Raw genomic sequence first — 23,996 nt, 5'->3', positions numbered from 1 at the left:
CTCTTGCCTCGGGAAGATGATCTGTCCTGAGATGCACTTCCTTTCCAAAGGAGCAGTATGGATGGCCCAGTCATCCAAAGTCATCTGTGCTTATAAGCATCCTTACCGAGTGCATGAGGCTTATGGTTGTGGTTTCGAAGTCATTTTTTACCTGGTTATGTTTTCAGGTTTATAAGCACTATACCTGTGGGTAAAATTTCACCAGGTTAAAGACCTGTATGACTGACCTGCTTTCCTCTCACGTCAAACTGAACCAACCAAAGTAATATAACTGAAATATTGTGCAAAGTGTTAAACCAAACTCACCGACTCATTTCAGAAGAGCAACTGCATGCGGATCAAGATTCTGGGGGACTGCTACTACTGCGTGTCTGGGATTCCCTCCGCAGACAAGGACAATGCTGCCAACTGTGTCCGCATGGGGCTCCGCATGATTGAAGCTATCAGGTCAGTAGAAAACTGCTAACAGAAGCTGTGCATGGAAGACACATAAAGCTTGTACATAATTTTTATATTTGACATTATTTTCATTTTAAGCATTGTTTTTGTATTGTACGTTATTTTTGTATACATTATTTTTGTATAGAATATTTTTGTATTATACATTATATGAAATAACTTTTTGATAATGAGATTCAGATATGTGTGGGGCGGTGGGGTAGCCTAGTGGTTGAAGCGTTCACTCATCACCCTGAAAGCCCATGTTTGATTCTCCACATTGGGTACAATGTGTGAAGCCCATTTCTGGTGTCCCTGATGTATTTTAAATAGCATCTTGAATATATATGATATATGGAGGAAATATACGTGAATCATTACGCAACGGGGTGACAATTCTTTTAGCTTTGCACATTATCGCTGAGACGGAACCCAGTCACAAAAATGACCACGAGAGGGGCACGAGTGGCCATTCGGCTTTTCCTGGAATAACACGGGTTGGGCACGAATGGGACAATGTACTAATGACAGTTATTTTCCACACAGGGAAGTGAGGGAGGCGACTGGTGTGAATGTAGACATGCGTATTGGAGTTCACACAGGCACGGTGCTGTGTGGAGTTCTGGGGCGGAGGAAGTGGCAGTATGACGTGTGGTCTGATGACGTCACCATCGCCAACCACATGGAGTCGTCCGGAGTGCCTGGGTGAGGAAACAAAGATGCAAACAACTGATGTTTAAAAAACACATACCATATTTGACATAATAAGCACCCCGCTCTAATAAGCGCCCATGGCGATATTTGCTAATATGTTGGCTAGTGAACAATTCCAATTCCTTCCTATTGATCAATGTACACAAGACTTATTTATTCGTGTATGGTACACACTCGTGTGTTATATGCACCCTTAATTATGGGTAATTAAATTCTTGAAAAATATATTTGTCGTGTATAATACACACAGACTTTATTTTTGTATCATTTCAGGCTGTCAGCATAAACCACGAAATTTATGATCTTTCAACTCTGTCGTTTTTCACCAAAATTTTATTTTTTAAAAAAGCTCCCTATTCCTTATTTTGAGAGCACCCTGGGTGCTTATTATGTCGAATACGGTAAATCAATACACATCACTTTTTCATATATTTTTTTCATATTTTGCAAAATTTTGGTAGCTGGGCTCATCATTTGACCAATAAAACATACAACCAACATTGATTAATGTACAGTAATCTACAGTTATAATGAACTCAAAGGGACCACTTATTTTAGATTGTTATAACCGTAGTTCATTATAAGCATTTCAATGTCCTATTTTCATTAATCTCATAAATGACATAAAATACTTAACAAGTAAATACATATCATAAATATATTATTAACACAGTTTCATTGACATACGGACACAAGTGTCACCTGCCATAGACTTGTCAAACCGGATCACCCATTTGCGGACGATTTTGGAGTTGAATTTGTAATCGACTCGAACATTTTAAAACACCCTGGTTTCGCAGATTCGGCCACTGTTTTACTTTTGTTAAGTGAGGGTGTAAATTGAGTTCATCGGATTCCTTCAATTATTTATACCGGTAGCCACTTTGAACAGCTGCGTGTGGCCGTGGATGTTTTGATAGGCAGATTGATGAGCAGACGCAGAGATTAATAATTTGTTGTTACCATAAATATTGACAATGACTGAGTACACAAGGGACCACAGAGTGATTTTGCTATTTCTGTTATTTCATTACAAGCGTGTCTGCTATCTCCAACAATTTTATTTGATAAAATATACAGCAAATGACAAGGGCCCTGTTCCACAAAGTGATCGTAGTGGTAAGACGATCGTAACTCCCATACATAGACTTATGACTGTCATAGCGCTACAAAACCTTTGTGGAATGGGTCCCAGGACCATAAAAACAGTTTGTTGTCAATTGATTTTCTGGACAAATTTTACCAAATTTGACATGAAACATTTTTCATTACTTTCAACTTCCTGTAAGATTTTCTTCAATATGTCCATGTTACCAAAGGGACATAAGATGTCATCAGCTTTTGTCTCGACTGTTGACATTCTCTCCCCCTACCCCCAGACGTGTTCACATCTCCCAGCAGACCCTCGACAGTCTTGGGGGACAGTATGAGGTGGAGCCTGGCAACGCCGATACTCGGAGTCGCTTCATCGCCGATAACAATATGAAGACCTTCCTTGTTGTGCCTTTCGAGAGGAGGGTGAGTGAGACATTCATTTATGACCTTTTATTTGCTAATTGGATATCCTTTCATCCTTTATCATCCTTTATCATCCTTTATCATCCTTTATCATCCAGGGTGCTGTATCTCCATTCTGTTTTGAAACAGGTCCAGCAATATCACGGCGGGGGACACCAGAAATGGGCCTACACATTGTACCCATGTGGGGAATAGAACCTGGGTCTTTGGCGTGATGAGGGAATGCTTTAACCACTTGGCTACCCCACTGCCGTCTTGCCAAAGACCCAGGTTTGATGCCCCAAATTGGTACATTGTGTGAAGCCCATTTCTGGAGTCCCCCTCTAGGATATGGCTAGAATATTGCCATATAACAGCAGAACAACCATACTGGCACTCAGTTGTTTGAATGAGGCCCAAAATGGAGCTATGGTAATCCAAAGCAAAGGGGTCCTGGGTATTGGGTCTTAATAGAATGGAGAAAAAATAACCTGTATTATTGAGGATGGTCTAGTTTTTAACCTTACTAAGTTGTTCTAGTTCTTCCATTTTTGTGTGTAATTCATAGGAATCATGTACCAAGCTAATATCATATTCAGCTTATGAAAGTGGTGCCCTGTGCCATTTAGACAGATTTTATTCATATTTTATTTTTAGTTTCCAGATTAAGAAAAAACCTCCTGGACAAATTCAGAATTGTTAATCAAACAGTTGTCTGAAAATGTTGCCATGTAAGCAGTGTTAAACAAGTTGTAAGCAGTGTTAAGCAGATTTTATACAGTGTTAAGCAAATTATTAGCAGGTTGTATACAGTGTTAAACAAGTTATAAGCAGATTGTAAGCAGTGTTAAGCAGGTTGTATACAGTGTTAAGCAAATTATTAGCATGTTGTACACAGTGTTAAACAAGTTATAAGCAGTTGTAAGCGGAGTTAAGCAGGTTGTATACAGTGTTAAGCAAATTAGCAGGTTGAACACAGTGTTAAACAAGTTATAAGCAGATTGTAAGCAGTGTTGGGCAGGTTGTATACAGTTTTAAACATGTCTTGATGATCATGCAGTAAGACAAAGTAATTGTGTGGTGAAATGTTCGTTTGGCCTGATTGCCTTTCAGATTGACTTGTTTTCCCACTTTTCAGCAGATCCTCAAGCTTTTTTTGATAAGATATCACCTAATGGATTCTATATATTTTGTCTCTGTGGGAATAAATGTTTATCAATATTTTAATTTTTCATATTTGTCATAAGTTAATTTGTGTTACCTCTTCCAGGTATAATTTTTGTATGACACAGGCAGACCTTGTGTGTTAGAAACAGTTTTGGCATCTGAAACATAAGTTTTGTTGTCTTTGAACCATGGTGACTATCGTTGACAGGCAGATGAGGAATTATGGGACAGAGAGAGTTTGGAGGATACCGTAAGACGGACAACTAACTCTTATCACTGCTTTTCTATATTGAACTGTAGCACACAGCACCATGTCACTCAAGCAGTTGCTCATATACACTTCAGTCAAATAGAGATAAAGTTTCACGTATGGTAATAGATCACGTCTGAATAATCACATTTTTCACTGCTGCAAACTAGTGGATGAACATCTATCCAGAGAGTGGGAGGTCGGTGGTTTGATCCCTTCGCTTCATACAAAAAGACTTTAAAAGATGGTACTTGTTGTTGCCCTGCCTGGCACTTAGCATTAAGGGCTAAAACAATGACTGGTCAATTTTGGAGTCAGTATACTGTGTCTGAGTGGGGTATTTATTTTAAACTGTGGCATGGTATCTCAGTGCAATAGCACCATAAAACCAGCATAAGTCCGGACTAGTACAAGCAGCCACACACACAAGTCCATGCACATTGCTACATGACGTTCAACCCCATTTCACTTCACCTTCATTGCTGTGAGTGAGTGAGTTTGGTTTTTCGCCACTTTTAGCAATATTCCAGCAATATCACGGCGGATGACTCAAATGGGATTCACACATTGTACCCATATCGGGAATCGAACCCGGGTCTTCGGCATGATGAGCAAAGGTTTTAACCACTAGGCTACCAGACCGCCCCTCATTGCTGTGAAGTTAGTCTGATTGATGTCTTGGTGTGCTATCTTTAGCATATAACACAAGGTGTATCTGATATCGATTAATGTCAGGATTTACAGTGACCTCCCATCACATTCTCATATCTAACTGTAAATAAATTAATTATCCTGTATGCAAGTCACTTCATGATTAATTCCTTACCTATCTCAGGACAAGATCAACCTGTTGAACAAAGTTTTCCTCATCGATATAAATGTGTGTTCATCAGTATGAAAAAAACTAAAATTATTCTAAAAATTATTTTCATGCTCCTTAAATTATGGAGAAGATAACAAGCTAGTTAAACAATTTTCCATGAAAACACATTATTCATTACTGAATTAACAAATTCAACAATAATAAGATTTGGCATCTTGAATGGTTATGTAACATGAATTTTTCATTTTCCAGCCAAGGAGACAGAAGCTGGCGAGGACAAGATTTGAACACACGATGCGAGCTTCATTAAAAGTCACCAAGTACTTAGAGACCTGGGGTATAGACAAACCCTTCGCCAACCTCCAGTCTACGTCCATGGTGTCTCGAGTCCTCAGTCTCACTGTAAGTACTGCACCTACATCTTCCAATGAATGTATAAGCAGCTGAGAGAAAAAAATATAGATCCATGTTTTATGTTGGTTATATATGAAGCAAACAAGAAATAGTTATTTGATGGTGATGGTGATGGTGATGGTGATGTATTTAATGTGGGTATCATAGTTGTGTTTTGGACCTGAAGTTTGCAGTGTTTTGGCGACTGTTTTCAGCCTAGTAATTTTGTGTGTGTACAAATCAAATTTTCAAGTCTATACTATCTTTTGCCTTGCAGTTAAGCTTAGTACATTGAAATGTATCGATTAAGATCAAACAGCAGAAGTTTAAAACTATTATTTTTTGCACCTTTGTAATATTAAAAAGCTAGAAATTTTATTTCATATAGAAGCATTAGATAACTATCTATTGTTCAATATTTGAGATAATAATTTATTTGTTATTTAATTTAAATTACAGTCAAACCCCATTATCTCAAACCTAACCAGAGATATCTGGATATTCAAGATAATGAGGCATGATAGAGATTGGTAAGGCGGTTGGGACCAGAGAATAGGTTCAAAATATCGGTACAATCGAGATAACGCTTTTCAAAATAACAAGGATTGAGCTCAATGGGTTTTACTGTTTCTTTTGATTATCGCACTGGTACTTTAGATTTAATGAACCAGTGATCTCATAAAACATTTATATCACGGCGTGTCAGTTTAATGTGGGAGGAAAGCCCCAAGTGATGCAGGTCTCAGACGTTTACCACTTAAGGTGAAACCCACAAGCACGGGTATGGTGCTGAAAAACCTAGAAACATAATCGGGGTGAACCGAGATCGAACCCACAATCATAGGTTTCTGGTGTGCCCTAAGGACGCAACTCTGCACAGCGAATCGCGGCGCCTTAGACGACTAGGCCACCCGTGCCCCCTGGAGATGGGGAGGGAGGGGTCAGTGAAATTAAGAGGAAAATGACACAGCTCTATTTTTTTTTTTCAAATGTTTTTTTGTGTTTTTTTAATAAATTGGAACATTATTTAGGGACTGGTCATTTATTATAGGGAGGGATGTGGGATTCATGACCAGACACCCCCAATAATAAACGACCATTCCCTAAACATCAAAGACCTGCTTCACTTTGGGCTTTCCTCCTATGATAAGCAGACACACCATCATATACCTGTTAAAAGCAGCGCTATAGCAATCTCACTCATTCTAATGATGAATATGTTTTATTAATAAATATTTGCCTTATTTCCAACAGAGTCTGGCCTTAGTGGATACAAATTTCATTATTAATTCAAGCGGACTGGATCAAAGGTGTGTCCTCGACAAGAAAATGTTATCATGTGGCATTGAATTCCCATAATTCAATAAATGTTACTATTATTAATCATTAATGAAATAACTACCCATAAAAAATATTCTCATTTATAATGAGTGTTTCATAATCATTTTGAAGATTACATTTCTTAAAATGTAAAAATAATTTTTAAAAATTTAATCTTGTGTACTGAGACAAATAATTTTCATCTGTGGGATACATGTCATATCTTGAAAACACATCAAGGGAGATAACTCTTGTATACAAGACAAAACAAAAGAATTTCTTTTTAGTTCTTTTGTCCCAATGTACATTTCATCTCTTGAAAACACATCAAGGGACATAACTCTGATCTTGTTCTGTTTGCAGCAGTCTGTTGTCAGGAGACATGTATCTACAACAGGAAGTGAAGGTGGAGCTGGGTAAACGCCTTGACCAACTCGGGGGTGGAAGGTCAGTGCCCAGTAGTACATCATACGTTAACCATTCTGACTGAAACAGAGCGTGTGTGTGTGGTTAATGTTTAACTGGTTCAACGGATGGTTTGTGCAGCAAACCTAGCACTTTTAGCCAACAGAAATTGGCCATAGGATATGGAACAGATCTGTACCATTTCTGATTATAGGTGCATGTGTCGCGTCCTTAATCACAAATATAAATAAACAAGGAGACATGTCCATACCTTGAATGTTTGATGCGTGTGATAAAATTTCTGCTGATGTTAATTTTGTCTATGTAGTCTGCTATTTGTTTTCATTCGATAAGAATATTTAACCTATGTATGTTGTGTTAAGTGTCATCCAATTGCAGCCAACAAGATATCAGCCTATTTCAGTCATGTTGTAGTGAAGTGAGCTCATGCAGGCATTTAATATTCTATGTGGGTTTGGGTGAGTTGGTGAGTGATTAAAATATTCCTTGTATGACCACTAGGTGTCTTCCGAACAACACCGACGTGAACAGGGTGATCCTGACGTTCAAGCAGCGGCAACAGGAACACAGTTACATGCACCAAGCTGACCTGATGTTCAAGTACCAGGTGGCCTGCTGTGCCATAATCTTCCTCTCTGTCATCATCATCCAAGCCATCATGCTGCCCAGGTACGTCCCCGACTTCCACATCCCCACCTACCACATCCCCGACTACCACATCCCCGACTAACTCAGCCCCACCTACCACATCCCCGACTACCACATCCCCACCTACCACATCCCCACTACCACATCCCCACTACCACATCCCCACCTACCACATCCCCACTACCACATCCCCACTACCACATCCCCGACTAACTCAGCCCCACCTACCACATCCCCACTACCACATCCCCACTACCACATCCCCACCAACATCCCCAAATACCACATCCCCACCTATCACATCCCCACCTACCACATCCCCACTACCACATCCCCACTACCACATCCCCACCTTCAACATCCCCAAATACCACATCCCCACCTATCACATCCCTACCTACCACATCCCCCTCCTACCACATCCCCATCTACCACATCCCCACCTACCACATCCCCACCTGCCACATCCCCACCTACCACATCCCCATCTACCACATCCCCACCTACCACATCCCCACCTACCACATCCCCACCTTCCACATCCCCATCTACCACATCCCCATCTTCCACATCCCCCACCTACCACATCCCCACCTACCACATCCCCCACCTACCACATCCCCACCTGCCACATCCCCACCTACCACATCCCCCACCTTCCACATCCCCACCTACCACTCCCCCACCTACCACATCCCCACCTACCACATCCCCACCTACCATATCCCCCACCTACCACATCCCCATCTACCACATCCCCACCTACCACATCCCCACCTACCACATCCCCCACCTACCACATCCCCACCTACCACATCCCCACCTTCCACATCCCCACCTACCACTCCCCCACCTACCACATCCCCACCTACCACTCCCCCACCTACCACATCCCCACCTACCACATCCCCACCTACCACATCCCCACCTTCCACATCCCCACCTACCACTCCCCCACCTTCCACATCCCCACCTACCACTCCTCCACCTACCACATCCCCACCTACCACATCCCCACCTACCACATCCCCAACTATCACATTCCCACCTACCACATCCCCCTCCTACCACATCCCCCTCCTACCACATCCCCATCTACCACATTCCCACTTACCACTTCCCCCACCTACCACATCCCCCTCCTACTACTTCCCCCACCTACCACATCCCCACTTACCACATCCCCACCTTCCACATCCCCTCCTACCACTTCCCCCACCTACCACATCCCCACCTACCACATCCCCCTCCTACCACTTCCCCCACCTTCCACATCCCCACCTACCACATCCCCACCTACCACTTCCCCCCCACCTACCACATCCCCACCTACCACATCCCCACCTACCACATCCCCACCTTCCACATCCCCACCTACCACTCCCCCACCTACCACATCCCCACCTACCACTCCCCCACCTACCACATCCCCACCTACCACATCCCCACCTACCACATCCCCACCTTCCACATCCCCACCTACCACTCCCCCACCTTCCACATCCCCACCTACCACTCCCCCACCTACCACATCCCCACCTACCACATCCCCAACTATCACATTCCCACCTACCACATCCCCCTCCTACCACTTCCCCCACCTACCACATCCCCCACCTACCACATCCCCACCTACCACATCCCCCTCCTACCACTTCCCCCACCTTCCACATCCCCACCTACCACATCCCCCACCTTCCACATCCCCTCCTACCACTTCCCCCACCTTCCACATCCCCACCTACCACAATCCCCACCTACCACTTCCCCCCCACCTACCACATCCCCACCTACCACTTCCCCCACCTACCACTTCCCCCACCTACCACATCCCCACCTATCACATCCCCACTTACCACATCCCCACCTTCCACATCCCCACCTTCCACAACCCCACTACCACATCCCCACCTACCACATCCCCCTCCTACCACTTCCCCCACCTACCACATCCCCACCTACCACTTCCCCCACCTGCCACATCCCCACCTACCACATCCCCCACCTTCCACATCCCCACCTTCCACAACCCCACTACCACATCCCAACCTTAATCTATACCACATCCCCATCTGTTCTTTTATATCAGACTGCCTCCATGGTCTAGTGATAGAGGGCGGTCGGGTAGCCTAGTGGTTAAAGCATTAGCTCGTCACGCCGAAGACCCGGGTTAGATTCCCGACATGGGTACAATGTGTGAAGCCCATTTCTGGTGTCCCCCGCCGTGATATTGCTGGAATATTGCTAAAAGCGGCGTAAAACCGTACTCACTCAAACTCTAGTGGTAGAGTGTCCATCGGGGTAGAGTGGAAGGAACTGCGTTTGAACCCGTACCAAAAGACGTTCAAAGATAGTACTTATTGTTACCCTGCCTGGCGCTCAGCATTAAGTGGCTAAAACAAGGACATAGTCAGTAAACTATGTCTGCGTGGGGTATTCATGTTAAACTGTGGCATGGTGTCTCAGAGGGCTAGCGCTATAAAACCAGCATTAGTCCAGACTAGTACAAGCGGCCAGTTTTCCTATATGAGCTACAGGAAAGTCTCTCGTTGTGGGCTGTGGGATTTTCACATCTCCAATCTGTTTCTTAATCACTTACCTCCAGTATTTTTTTTTTAGTCGAAAGTTAACTTTGAATAAGGATTCCACATAGAAAAAAAATACCTTGTTTTGGAAAACAAGATGGCGGCTCCCCCAAACACCACTGTTTTTTTTGTTTTTGATCTGGAATCCTTGCAGATCCCAATATATTCCAAAGTAAACATATCCATTTATACAATTCTGCTCTCTATTTTTCAGAGATATTCCGCTACTGGTAGTTGGAATCTTGGGGGTCGTGACCTTTGGGCTTATATCTGTGATACAATTTGCCGAAGTCTGCATTGTGAGTGTTCAGAATTTCACCTATCCTCATTTATCAAGTGTATTATATCTCTATTCTATTATTATGTATAAGATAGCTACGCAATAAATCGCAAAGAACAATGAAGAGCGTAGTGTGGTTTATGTATAGGAGAAACCATTTCGACGAGGGATTACCAGCGATTGTCAGTATGTCACCGAATGTCAGGGTGTACAATCGCTGGTAATCTCGAGGAGACATGGTTTGTTCAACTTATAAACCGACATCGCATAGACAACGTTTTTAATTAAATAACTGTAATAAAAACTCTTAAATGTATAACCTGTATCGGAGATGAAATATCGCCTGCAGCCGTGAACTCGGTTCAATGAAACCAGTTACCTCAGCATGTGGGTCTCGCAACGGTGCGAAATCTGCATGTGCGTCTCGCAATGGCACGAAATCTGCACGTGCGTCTTGTAGGCTGTTCGTAGTTTTTGTTCTATCAAGGGTTTACAATGATTGTAAGCCCCCCTGCGAGGTGTTACAATCGTTGTAATACCTCCAGCGAGGTGTTACCACAATTTCAAAAACTCCATATCGAGTTACACAAACAGCCAGTAGGTTTATATTTCACGATAAAACTTTGTTCTATCATGATGCGTGAGGAGATGGTCATGAATATGCATGAGGGTGTCTATTTTTAGATACGGACTACTGTGCATGATGTCATTTCTCGACATTCGAACATATGCTAGCATCTTGATGATGTCGTAATTGGGACAACGTTATGTTTGAGAGGGAAGTGTCTGGTGAGTTGTTCCCCATAGATGCTGCTGGACAAAGCAGATAAATGCTATGGCTGAATGATGGCATCCAAATGTGGGCGAGATGGGAGGCGTGGTATTGGTATTGGGAGAAAAGGTACTGATAATTGATGTGAAAATTGTGAGAATATCCAGGAAATACCAGACTTAACCCCATTTTCAAAAATGGACTTGTCCGACATTGCCGAAGTCAGATTGTATTCAGGGAGTCATCATTAATTAAATAGGGGTAAATATGTTGCACATAATGTTGATTTATAATGGGTCAAGGTTTATTTAGGAAGTAAACGACTCGTGGTCTTTGTTTATGGTACAATAAAACACTGCAAGAAGAATAAACCACTTGAGGCTGTGCCCCTCATGGTTTATTCTCCCTGCAGTGTTTTATTGTACCATAAACAAAGACCACTCATCATGTATTTCTTAAATAAATCCTGACCCATTGACACAACAATTTAAAAAAAATAGCTGCCAATCAAATTAGGATTGATGTCACTTGTCTGGTTCTCAAATAAAACGTGGACTGTTTATTTTAATTTTCATGTTACAAAAATCAGGTGTAATTGTCTGGACGCTTTGCTCATTCATACCAAGAATTTACATTGGCTGATTAGAAAGGTCTTCAGCAACCCATGCTTGCCGTAAAAGGGGACGATGCTTGTTGTAAGAGGCGACTAACGGGATTGGGTGGTCAGGCTAACTGACATGGTTGATGCATGTCATCATATCCCAATCACTTGGACACATGATGTCAATCACTGTATTGTCTGGTCCAGACTTGATTATTAACAGACCGCCATCATATAGCTGGAATATTGCTGAGTGTGTCATTAAACAAGAAACAAACAAACAAACAAACCTGACTTGACCTACTACAGACGGGTCCTCAGAGCTCCATGCAAAGAGGTATCAAACTGGAGTAAACAATCTGATTTTAATGAGATTGATATATTACTCTCCAGCTAAAAAAATTCCATTTGATATCGATCCCATGCTAGACCATCGATAGTTTTTAGAGGTGAAATGACAAAATATTGACAATAGTAAGCATACTGTTACCATGGTTACCATCAGTTTCTGTCCAAAATACCCCTTGTGATGAGTCATGTGTTGATTCTGAAAACATTCCTGACAGACATTGTCTTGTCTTTGAAAATCCTAAACCGGCAAATGTGGATTCTCTAATATCAGTATTGATTTTATTTCTGTTTGAACAGTCTTTTGGCAACAAGTTGGTCAGTGTGTTGGTCAAGTTCAGCCGATGCATCACCTATAGCACCTGTCTCCGTTTGGTCATTTCTGTCTGCTGTACCAGCCTCATCCTCTTTGCCTCCAGCATCAGTCTGGTGAGTACCTCGAGATCTCCCCCATCACCTGTCTGGACATCTTCCTGAGGCAAGGGAATTAACTGACTATAAAAGTACACATTCGTCACCACTCGCCCCTTTCCGTAACCTGCATGAAGACTCATCCCCCTATGGATGAATGTCATGTGAGAAATACGACAAACCAATCAGAATGCGCGTATGATTTCAAGTTCTTCGTCAAAGAATCCCTCAGAAATAATTTTTGATTTTACATATGTCTTGCATCTAAATATATACCAAAGACACAGTTAAATGTGTCAAACATAATGTATAATTCCGCACGTCCCGATGTGCTTTAAATTGCATCTGAAATGTATATAATATATGGGGAAAATGTGTGAACAATTACGCAACGAGTTGACAATTGTTTTAGATATGCACGTTTGCACTAAGACCGAACTCAGTCGCAAAAATGGCCACAAGAGGGGCACATGTTGCTATTCGGCTTGTCCTGGAATAACACTAATTGGTCACGAACGTAAAAGTCCAGTTTCCACCCTTGACTAATGAGTCTATGCATAGTCCAACCAAAATCGTTTAACAAAATTGACATCCATCATAAACTGCCATGCAGATTTAGGTCAATTTCTGGATTTGTAATGCATGTGTTCCGTCAACTTAGCGTCAATAGATATTTTCCAAATCTTTTCATGTTTTAATGAAGATGCTCACGTGATTTGATGCATTGCGCAATGTAAGACTCGTTTTATCACAATATAGATCTTGATTATCGATCAGATTGTCCTGACTCGGCGCCACCATTTTGTGTGAAGCAAACGCAAGCGATACGAGAGGTGGAATCTGATTGGTCCATTGGCCATAACTGTAAATAGCCACTGGTGGCGCTACTATAGAGCCCAGTAATTCCAGCCTCGTTCGGCAAGGGTGGAAACTGGACTTTTAAAGTCAGTTAACTCTCTTGCCTCGGGAAGATGTAGATGAATATATGATACATTACTAATTATTTACAATTTGTAATTTTGGCTTTCCTAATTTCTCACATTAGCTTTGAAGTATGTTCTGTTAGTCTGTCTCCTGGACGCAAGAGAAAAAATTAAAAAAGGAGTCCAACTCAAGTCTAGAATGATTTGGCAAGTCTAAATTGCTTCAGCTCTAGGATTAAGGATTGTTCTAGGCCCCATTTGGATTTTTTGTGTGTTTATTTTGTAGATATATGTTTTTTAAATGAGATAACCTTATTTCTGGGACTAATTTAAGTCTAATGTTCTGTATATTCTTCAGATTTCCTGCAATACAGAACTTCACATGTCGGAGTCGACAAACTCTTCCTCCATGGTGCCAATACTCGGTGAAAGCAGCTGTGACTATCCACTTGTAAGGATTTCTTTTAATCGTTGAAGGCATTGGGAGAGAATGGAAATGGTTTAACAATGCCTTTTGAAAAATTATTCCAGAAAGTTCATTTCCCATTGTGCTCATAGCATCATACCACTGTTTTGAATGTAGAAATAGTGGAGAGTATCTATGTTGATTGGAGTAACTTTGTTGTCTTCTAGTACTACATCCTGAGTTTTATGCTGGGGCTGACATCATGCAGTGTCTTCGTCCACCTCAGCTTCATCATCAAGCTAGCTGAGATGTCGGTGGCGCTAGTTGTCTACTTCCTCATTCTTCATCTTGGCAGACAAGACATCTTCATCAAGTTCAACAACTTGGTCAACAAAGATACACAGTAAGTGCATGTGTGATACTGATATCTATGTACACAGATCTTGTTAATGACTCGTGAAGATCCGGGGTAGAATAAGTCTTCAGCAACCCATGGTTGCCATAAAAGGCGACTATGCTTGTCCTAAGAGGCGACTAACAGGATCGGGTGGTCAGGCCCGCTGACTTGGTTGATGCATGTCATCGTATCCCAATTGCATGGATCGATCCTCATGATGTTGATCACTGTATTGTCTGGTCCAGACTCGATTATTAACAGACCGCCGTCATATGGCTGGAATATTGCTGAGTGCGGCATTAAACAAGAAACAGACAAACAAAAGATCCTGTTAATCCGGAAACCATGCTTCCTGGAAAGCTACTAGACTAACATCTAGTCTCTGAAATGAACATATCGTACAGAAAAAACAGTTGTTCAGTTATCTTAATAAAAAATATAATAAAAGGGAGCCCAGTGACTCTCTTCATTTTCAGAAATCTGCAGTAATCTAGACTTGCCAAACATTATAGACTTGCATGGGCTGTATTTGATATATATTTGTATCAGGGTCTGTAAGACAGACTAGAAAGCTACTTCTGTTATCCCCTTTGCAATCTGCATGTGTTAATAAAGAAATTTGATTTTCTTGTTTATTTCGTTTAGACATAGGATTTAACAATATAGATACTACTGAAAGTTACTTTCGTCCTTCAGTGCAAAAGTAAAACCCAGACAATTAAAGTGTGTATGATTTATTTATGGTTTTTATAAACATATCTTGATATTTTTGATAAAACATATATTTTAAGAGGTGTGTTCAGGATTTCTCTTCCAAATCTGACTTTCAACAGGAGATATTGCTTGGGTGACGTTAGGACGTTGCTGTGAAATTGCATCACAATGTTTTGCAGAACATGGTGATGTCATCAGTTACCATGACGTCACAAATGACATCACTAATCTCTGTGCCATTGAACCTGGATAGCTGTAATTTTTACATTTTACATAATGTATCGAAAAACGTTTTAGGTCTTCATTGTCATGAAAAGTTATTTTTTATTTTTTTTGCAATCATTTATTTCAGACCAAATGAAATGCAAGCAGATTTACGGCTTATGGCAACAGTCCATCTGGCTATCATGTTCATAGCTCTTCATGTACTGGACAGACAGGTAGGTCATTGTATATGATCAGTTTTGTTCCTCTGAAAAAATAGTTTTAGGAAAATCATTCTGAGAATTTGCGGGGACACGGGTGGCCCAGTCGTCTAAGGTGCCGCAATTTGCTGTGCAGAGTTGCGTCCCCTGGGCACGCCAGAAACCTATAATTGTGGGTTCGAATCCCGGTTCGCCCCGATTATGTTTCTAGGTTTGTCAGCACCATACCCGTGCTCGTGGGTTTCACCGAAGTGGTAAATGTCTGAGGCCTGCATCACTTTGGGCTTTCCTCCCACATTAAGCTGACAGGCCGCGATATAACTGGAATACTGTTTAAAGCGGCGTTAAATCAAACTCACTCACTCACTCACTGATAATTTGCATATTTCTTTTATATATTTTTAGATTGATAATTAATAGAAAACAATTTCTTTGGAAAAATATATATTTCATCTAGGGCTGGGATGGATAACTCAGGTACTCGGGTACTCGGGTCGGGTGGGTACTGAGTAGAACCCGGGTACCCACAGGACTACCCGGACCCGTGGTTAGTCATGTGATAAAACTCGCTTTAGCTCAGTGGTTTATGATATACTCCAAGTCGCTAATGTTCGCATTATTTCTTGACGATGCACACATTCCTTTTGACTTGTATATGTTTGCGTAAAGATAAAGCTTCAGTCAACGCATGATCTGATCATTTGATACATGTATCTGAATAGTTTTTGTCAGGGCTGCTGTAAAACGATTCCCAATCAGACATTTTGTCCACAACTCTTGTGACCTACAGCGGGTACGGGTAATTGGGGGTCGGGTACCCCGGTAGTAAATTTGGACTCGTCCCCCCTAATTTTATCTTTAAATGATAAAAGTTCAAAGATAAATTTAAACCTGCTAATGGTGTCAGTATGAGAAACTTAAGATGAGTAGGCTATTGATATGTTTCACATGTATAATCGGTTAAAAAAAAAGAGAATCTGGAACCAAATATACTTCTCAAAGGAGTTAAAGAATAGGACTTTTTCATATGATTTTAATACTAGTTGGTATTGCAACACAGCCTTCCAAATGTTTGTGTTCTTTAACTTGTTTTGAGTAGTATATACGATGAGAAACAGAATATTTTCTTTCTGGGTGTTTCGTTGTTGAATTACCCCATTACATTCTTGTGAAAGGTAGCACAGTGGTTAAGTGGTGTGTGAGTTGGGTCTAACGCCGCTTTTAAAAGTATTCCAGTTATATCACAGCATTAGACGACAGGGCCACCCGTGTGCCCCAGTGGTTAAGATATTCCTATGACACGAGAAAACCCTGAGTTTTATTCTGTTTCTGGGTAAATTGTGCAACAACTATTCTTGATGTCCCCTGCTGTGATATTACTGGAAAATTGTTATACGTGTCATAAAACCAAACACACTCCCTCATTCCAAGAAATATTACAGACAGAGTACACACAGCGAGTTGACTTTCTCTGGAAGACAAGAAAGGATCCTGATGAGGTCAAGGTCACAGCAGCTATCAACAAAATCATCCTTGAGAATATTTTACCTGCTCATGTGGCAGATTATTTTTTGAGGTCATCTCGAAAAAATGAGGTAAGGAATTTGAACAATCTCATTAAAATCAGACCTTAGTTCTCGCTACTGTTAAACAAAGATCTGAAGACATTCCAATAGGGGTCACGTCAGAACAACCTTTCATCCGACCAATCAGTGCGTCGCTTACCAGATTATGAAAGTGAAAGTCGGAATGTGATTTCTAGTCATGCAATCTCGGAAACTTTAACATGGTGTATTCGAACGATAGTAACAGTTTTAACGGCTGAATCCTTACAATGTAGACCATCTGTTAGCCATTCCAGAATGTTTTTTTGTTCAGGTATCAAATTTGTAATCGAGAATTTATCAAAATATATTTCAAGGCGTGGTCGCGAATTTGAAATTTTTGTCGTAAAGCACCAGAAAGCTGCCTTCTGATTGGTCATTCCATTGGTCGGTCAAAGTTCACGCAAGGTCGGCCTGACATGACCCGTAATGAGATGTCCTCAGATCTTTGTTTAGCGGAAGTGAGAATTAACAAACATCTGATTTTAATGAGATTGGGAATTTGAATATTGTTATATGGAATAAATTTGTTGTTAAATATTTCAGTATTTTTTACTCAATCCTTGACCTTTACTTGTTTCTGATACAGGCTAGCAATTGTAGCACTGCAGTTGTCGTTAGTCTATGTTATAGTATGGAGGTTAGGACAGTCAAAGTGTTACAATCACTTTGTGAAAGAGGCACAAACTGAGCCTACTTGAACAAAGTGATCTTAGTGCTATGACATCTTATGTCTATGTTAGAGTATGGGAGTTATGATGATCATAGCGCCACAATCACTTTGTGAAACGCGCCTCAGCTCAGGACACTTACACAAAGTGGTCTTAGTGCTTTGACTGTCTTAAGTCTTCATCAAAGCATTTGAGTTAAGATCATCATAGCGCTAAACTCGCTTTGTGCAAGTAGGCCCTGACCATGATATTTATTAACTGATGTTTCTCCTCTTCCTATTCCAGGACCTGTATCACAAGTACTACCCCAACGTCAGTGTCATGTTTGCTTCTATACCCAACTTCAAAGACTTCTACCAACAAAATGCTGCCAACAGACATGGCCTCGAGTGTATACGAGTGCTCAACGAAATTATCTCCGATTTTGACACTGTAAGACTTTACTTTGAAATCAGGTGTACACGAGGGAGTGACATTGACTTAAGTAACAGTGACTTGCAAATACTTTTGAAGGCTGTTCAACCAATCTTTCTTTATGCAACGACCAATCAGAATAAAGCAATATTTCACGAATAGGATTTATAGCTTAAGTAAAATCAGTATACCTGTTCTAAGTTGGATACAATAAAATAGTTGTTTATGTAGTTATTGGGCTTATGTCTGTCTGTCTGTGTTAGGAATCCATGCTAAAATTCTGAGAACAGTCAGGGATTTTTTACTCACTGAGTGTTGATTCAATTCTGTATGAAATAATGTCAATAAGGTAAGTTAAGTAACTGTTTGACGTGTCATTAAAAAGACACGTTTTTTTATTTACCCAAATGAGAATAATTTGAGAGATAACGGTTTTTAATATACCACATACTATAAAACATTATTTTGGCTTCAAACAACCCTTCAGTTAATGGTTTGGTGGAAACAAATTATTGAAAAATCTGATATATACTGTATGTTTCCAGAAATATAATTCTTCATTTTTAATATTCTTAAACTCCTTGCAGCTCTTGACCCAGTCAAGGTTTCACTGTGTGGAGAAGATAAAGACAATCGGCAGCACATATATGGCAGCCACAGGGCTTCAACCTGGGATGGAAGATAAAGAGGTGAGGCACCATCATGTCGAGGGAATATCGATAGTAGCGGATGACCTCGCCTAGATGAACACTACCAAGCTGACTGTCGTTCATTTCTCGATGAACGTCAGTATGTCACGTGATTACATTGTCAATCCAGCGGAGACATACAGAACTACTTTAGGGGAATTCTTCAATGTCTAAAAATAATGTCAAATGGGGACGGTATCATCATACAATTCAGGCTATGAATGATGCAGGCTTTGAAGCCAGACAGATCCTTGTGTAATAGGAACGGCTGTCACAATGTATCATGCTTTGCATTGTGTTCGTCATTCTTAACCTACAGCCGACCTATTTCCCAGTTCTTTTGGGATGTAGAGGAGTGATTAGAAAAATAAATAAACAAAGTCAGAGTAACAAAATATATAGTTTATTCAATAAATCAAGGAAACTCAAATTATAAACCTAACCCCCACCCTCAAAATCCTAACAATACCCAACATGCCGTTTTGACTACTTTTCTACCTAGCCAGTTTGCCCACTCATGGGCGGATACAGAGGGGGGGTATGGGGGTGCGCACCCCCCCTTTTTATTTCGAAAAATATCTTTTTTTTTCTGTATAAATTACCACCAAAGACAACAAATAGATCTTAATTGTGCACCCCCCCCCCCCCCCCCCCCTTTTCAAAAAAGCTTTATCCGCCCATGCTGCTATGCACTGCACTTCCGTAAAATGTCACCCGCCCCGCCCACTATCTTACGGGTTTCCCAAAGAGTCTTAACTCTACCAAATTCCTCTCATATTTTATTAAAGAAGATTTGGACATAGATCCCTCACAGATCTACTGGGAACTAACTCCGTCATGGAGTTAAGAGTGGTGCGGTCAGTGGTGTCGGTTCATCAAAATGAAGCATCTATTCGAAGTTACAATAGAGAATGCTCTACTTACCAAAAGACATCACTCAGCTTCACACTGTTGTGTATGCCAATATGCATCGGGAATTCAAACCATGCCGCCTCAAGCGGTAACCCCCGTCATCAGCAGCTCATCTAGCCTTAGTATGACTTAAACACACATCAAGGATTCACAGAATGTTTAAATGAATCCATTTTTAGAATCAATGTCTGAAAGTATATCTCCCCTTCAAAGTATACCTGGGTAGATTTCTCTTTCTCAGAATCAACACCAGGGTATACTCTGGGAGTTCCAGGGATTCTGGGAGGTCCCAGAATCTATACTGGTATACTCTGAAGGGGGGTCGATTTGGGCAGCTTACACCAGGTCTTGATTTCTTTCCAGTTCTTGCTTTACTCGGTGCACCTTCTATTTCTAATGAATGACATTGCAGTAGCCGCCATTTTAAGCCAATGGTTGGTTGGTTGGTTGGTTTGTTGTTTAACGCCGCACTCAGCAATATTCCAGCTATGTGACGGCGGTCTGTAAATAATCGAGTCTGGCCCAGACAATCCAGTGATTAATATCATGAGCATCGATCCATGCAATTGGGATACGATGACAGATATCAACCAAGTCAGCGAGCCTGACCACCTGATCCCGTTAGTCACCTTTTACCACAAGCATAGTCACCTTTTACGGCAAGCATGGGTTGCTGAAGACCTATTCTACCCCGGAATCTTCACGGGTCTTTAAATGAAGTGTTTGGGACGGATCACGTCACGACAAAAGCAACTCTCCCCGTTAATCCTGATCACTAGATCCAATTTTGTTGAAAGCAGAAGAGTGCTTGTGACCTTTTGATTCCCCATGGAAACGGTTTAATGAGAGTGAAGAATGTATTTAATAATGTTTATAAAATTATTGTATCTTCAAATGAGTTAGTTGAGAAGACAATAAGATAACTCATATTTTTTCTGTTTACTCAATTATTTTTGTGTGTTTCAGGATTCAGTGGAGAATGAAGCAAACATTGTGAAGATGACAGACTTCGCGCTTTCAATGATAGAAAAGCTAGACAACTTCAATCAGCATTCTTTTAACCAGTTCAAACTCAGGATAGGTGAGTCTCATCACATATATTTTTATATAAACCACAATGGATCGTGAACATCTTGTCACAATGGCAACTCTAAAACAGTTTCCAAGGTTGAATTCATACACATTTATGAGCCTTTTTCCATGTCATTTTATCCATGTTTGTTTACAACATCCAGGGGCAGATAACTCTAATCATTTCCTGTCAAAATCTGACCATTACAGCACCGTAGACCTACATCTAGTGTCTGACATTAAAATATTTTACAGAAAAAAATGTTGTTGAATTAAAAAATTCTCATAATACAATATAATAAAAATAGCCCAGAGGCTCTCTTAATTTGAAGCTGCAGTAATCTAGACTTGCCAACTATTATAGACTTGCATGGGCTGTATTGGACATATTTTTATCAGGGTCTTTATGACAGACTACACTCAACATTTTGCAACTGTTACAGTCATTTATTGTGATTGACAATCACTACAAATAGCCTTACAATCTCTACTTCCACATGATAAACTATAAGAAGTAAATCATTCATATAAATGCAGAGATAATTTTTTGTGGCAATCTGAAGAGACAAAGTGTTTGTTTGTATCTCCCCCAGGTTTAAATGATGGCCCTGTCATAGCGGGAGTCATCGGTGCTCGTAAGCCTCAGTATGATATCTGGGGTGACACTGTCAATGTAGCTAGTCGTATGGACAGTAGCAGCGAACAGGGGAAAATACATGTAAGTATACAACTTTTGACAGTGGTGGTCATACCAGACCAAGATGCACCTTTGCCTTACAGTTCAACCTATCCCAGAAAACATACTGTATTTATTTAAATGTAAGCCTGTTTCTGTGTCTTTTTTGTTTCCGTATTCGACGTAATATGCTCCCCGCTCTAATAAGCGCCCATAGCGATATTTGTGAATATATTGGCTAGTGAACAATCCCAATTAGCACCCCTTCCGATTGATCAATGTTCACAAGACTTATTTTCACGTATGATATGCACTCGTGTGTTATATGCAACCTTAATTAATTTAATTCTGGAAAATATATCTATTGTACATGAACACATAATTTATCTTTCAACTCTGGTTTTTTTCACCAAAATAATGTTTTAATAAGAGCCCCTATTTCTAATTTTGAGAGCGCCCTGGGCGCTTATTACGTCGAATACAGTATTTACTTTTTCTGGAGAATTTAGAAAAATAATACAAGTCACTTTATCCTAGACTAATATTCAATATGTTCTATGTCAGGATGGACCTGTTTTAGAACTTGGCTAACAAATACGCCGACTCCTTAAAATTTAGATGTGAAAATATTTTTAAAATGAAAAGCAGAGGTATTTTTTATTCTGCAGAAATGAAGTCATTTACCCTTGTTTTCAGTTCATATATTATTTAGAATACTATTATTAAAACCTGTGTTATAAAGCAGTCAATATTACCTTTCTTAAAGTTTGGCTCCATATTTGCATGGATGAAAGTTATTCTCAGGATTGTTTCTTGATTCATTTCAGATGGCAGAAAAGACAGCCCAAGTTTTAATTGAGAAAGGATACGAACATGAATATCGTGGATTAACAAGTTTGAAAGGCAAGGAGCCAATGAAAACCTATTTTATACTTCCTCATTCTGTAGTGACACACTTATAGGAATAAAGCACCACTGTTGCTACACTGTTATCAATATTCTCATCCTCGCTTCCATTCCAACACAACAGACCACTCCTTATCGAATACACAGGCCTGTTGGTGATGCTTGTGGAGATCCTGATCATCAGGACATCAGACCACTCCTTACACTACAGACAGGACTGTTGATGATGCTTGTGGAGATCCTGATCATAAGGACAACAGACCACTCCTTACACTACAGACAGGCCTGATGTTTATGCTTGGGGAGTTCCTGATAATAAGGACAACAATCTGCTCCTTATGCTACAGACAGGTCTGATGTTGATGCTTGGGGAGATCCTGATCTGAAAGGACAACAGACCACTCCTTATATTACAGACAGGCCTGCTGGTGATGCTTGTGCAGCTCCTGATCTGAACGGACAACAGACCACTCCTTGTATTACAGACATGCATACTGGTGATGTTTGTGCAGCTCCTGATCTGAAAGGACAACAGACCACTCCTTATATTACAGACATGCATACTGGTGATGTTTGTGCAGCTCCTGATCTGAAAGGACAACAGACCACTCCTTATATTACAGACATGCATACTGGTGATGTTTGTGCAGCTCCTGATCTGAAAGGACAACAGACCACTCCTTATACTACAGACATGCATACTGGTGATGCTTGTGCAGCTCCTGATCTGAAAGGACATCAGACCACTCCTTATATTACAGACATGCATACTGGTGATGCTTGTGCAGCTCCTGATCTGAAAGGACAACAGAACACTCCTTGTATTACAGACATGCATACTGGTGATGCTTGTGCAGCTCCTGATCTGAAAGGACAACAGACCACTCCTTATATTACAGACATGCATACTGGTGATGCTTGTGCAGCTCCTGATCTGAAAGGACAACAGAACACTCCTTGTATTACAGACAGGCCTGCTGGTGCTGGAGCTGGCAGAACACAAAACAGCATTTGTGTCAAAGCAATCCATGAAGCTGGCTTCAGGGCCATTAAGATGAATTCTCAGGACAGATCAATACTGAAGCTTAAGGAACTGTTGTGAATGTTCATAGGAGCATTGACTGACGATCATGTGTAAAACTTTCTGGAATGGCAATCCTTGTACAAGCAATCAAGGAAGCTCAGATGAGATCATGGATTGCATGTGATGAAAATACAGCCCATTGTAATGAAACCTTCAAATCAGGGAAGAGATTTCTAGTAAATACAGTGAATATAAATCACCCTCTGAGAATGTAAGAGAGGTACAGAAGCTGAGAGATCTTAATGAAGATGAGGCTCCACCATTCTATCAGTGGATACATTGCCATAACTACCTTATTATGTCCTGAAGATGAGTTTTGATAGTGCCATTTGACTTGCTATGAGAATGTGAATTCTAAAGGATTCCTGTGTTACTTTTGGATAGACTTCATAGACTTGAGTTCCAAGACAAATCTGCAGAAAGATCACAAA

The 23,996-nt window shown here is 40.8% G+C and overlaps 1 protein-coding gene across 1 annotated transcript in view; it reads left to right on the top strand.

Moving 5' to 3' along the window:
• LOC139446180 (adenylate cyclase type 2-like) overlaps positions 1-22,628 on the top strand; it is a 102,423-nt gene extending 79,795 nt beyond the window's left edge. Inside the window, exons 9-26 of the mRNA XM_071227490.1 lie at positions 320-447; positions 985-1,143; positions 2,532-2,670; positions 5,142-5,291; positions 6,537-6,592; positions 6,966-7,049; positions 7,530-7,697; positions 10,476-10,560; positions 12,563-12,691; positions 13,955-14,047; positions 14,230-14,405; positions 15,466-15,553; positions 16,981-17,133; positions 18,099-18,245; positions 18,815-18,916; positions 20,795-20,909; positions 21,493-21,617; positions 22,403-22,628. Of these exons, the coding sequence (XP_071083591.1) occupies positions 320-447; positions 985-1,143; positions 2,532-2,670; positions 5,142-5,291; positions 6,537-6,592; positions 6,966-7,049; positions 7,530-7,697; positions 10,476-10,560; positions 12,563-12,691; positions 13,955-14,047; positions 14,230-14,405; positions 15,466-15,553; positions 16,981-17,133; positions 18,099-18,245; positions 18,815-18,916; positions 20,795-20,909; positions 21,493-21,617; positions 22,403-22,537 (2,232 nt within the window). The 3' untranslated portion in view covers positions 22,538-22,628. The remainder of the gene's footprint in view (positions 1-319; positions 448-984; positions 1,144-2,531; positions 2,671-5,141; positions 5,292-6,536; positions 6,593-6,965; positions 7,050-7,529; positions 7,698-10,475; positions 10,561-12,562; positions 12,692-13,954; positions 14,048-14,229; positions 14,406-15,465; positions 15,554-16,980; positions 17,134-18,098; positions 18,246-18,814; positions 18,917-20,794; positions 20,910-21,492; positions 21,618-22,402) is intronic.
• Positions 22,629-23,996: the final 1,368 nt, after the last annotated feature.

Source organism: Haliotis cracherodii, unplaced genomic scaffold (assembly GCF_022045235.1).
Source record: "Haliotis cracherodii isolate W230 unplaced genomic scaffold, xgHalCrac1.p SCAF_10, whole genome shotgun sequence".
Taxonomy (NCBI): domain Eukaryota; kingdom Metazoa; phylum Mollusca; class Gastropoda; order Lepetellida; family Haliotidae; genus Haliotis; species Haliotis cracherodii.
This window is presented reverse-complemented; position numbering and strand designations above follow the sequence as displayed.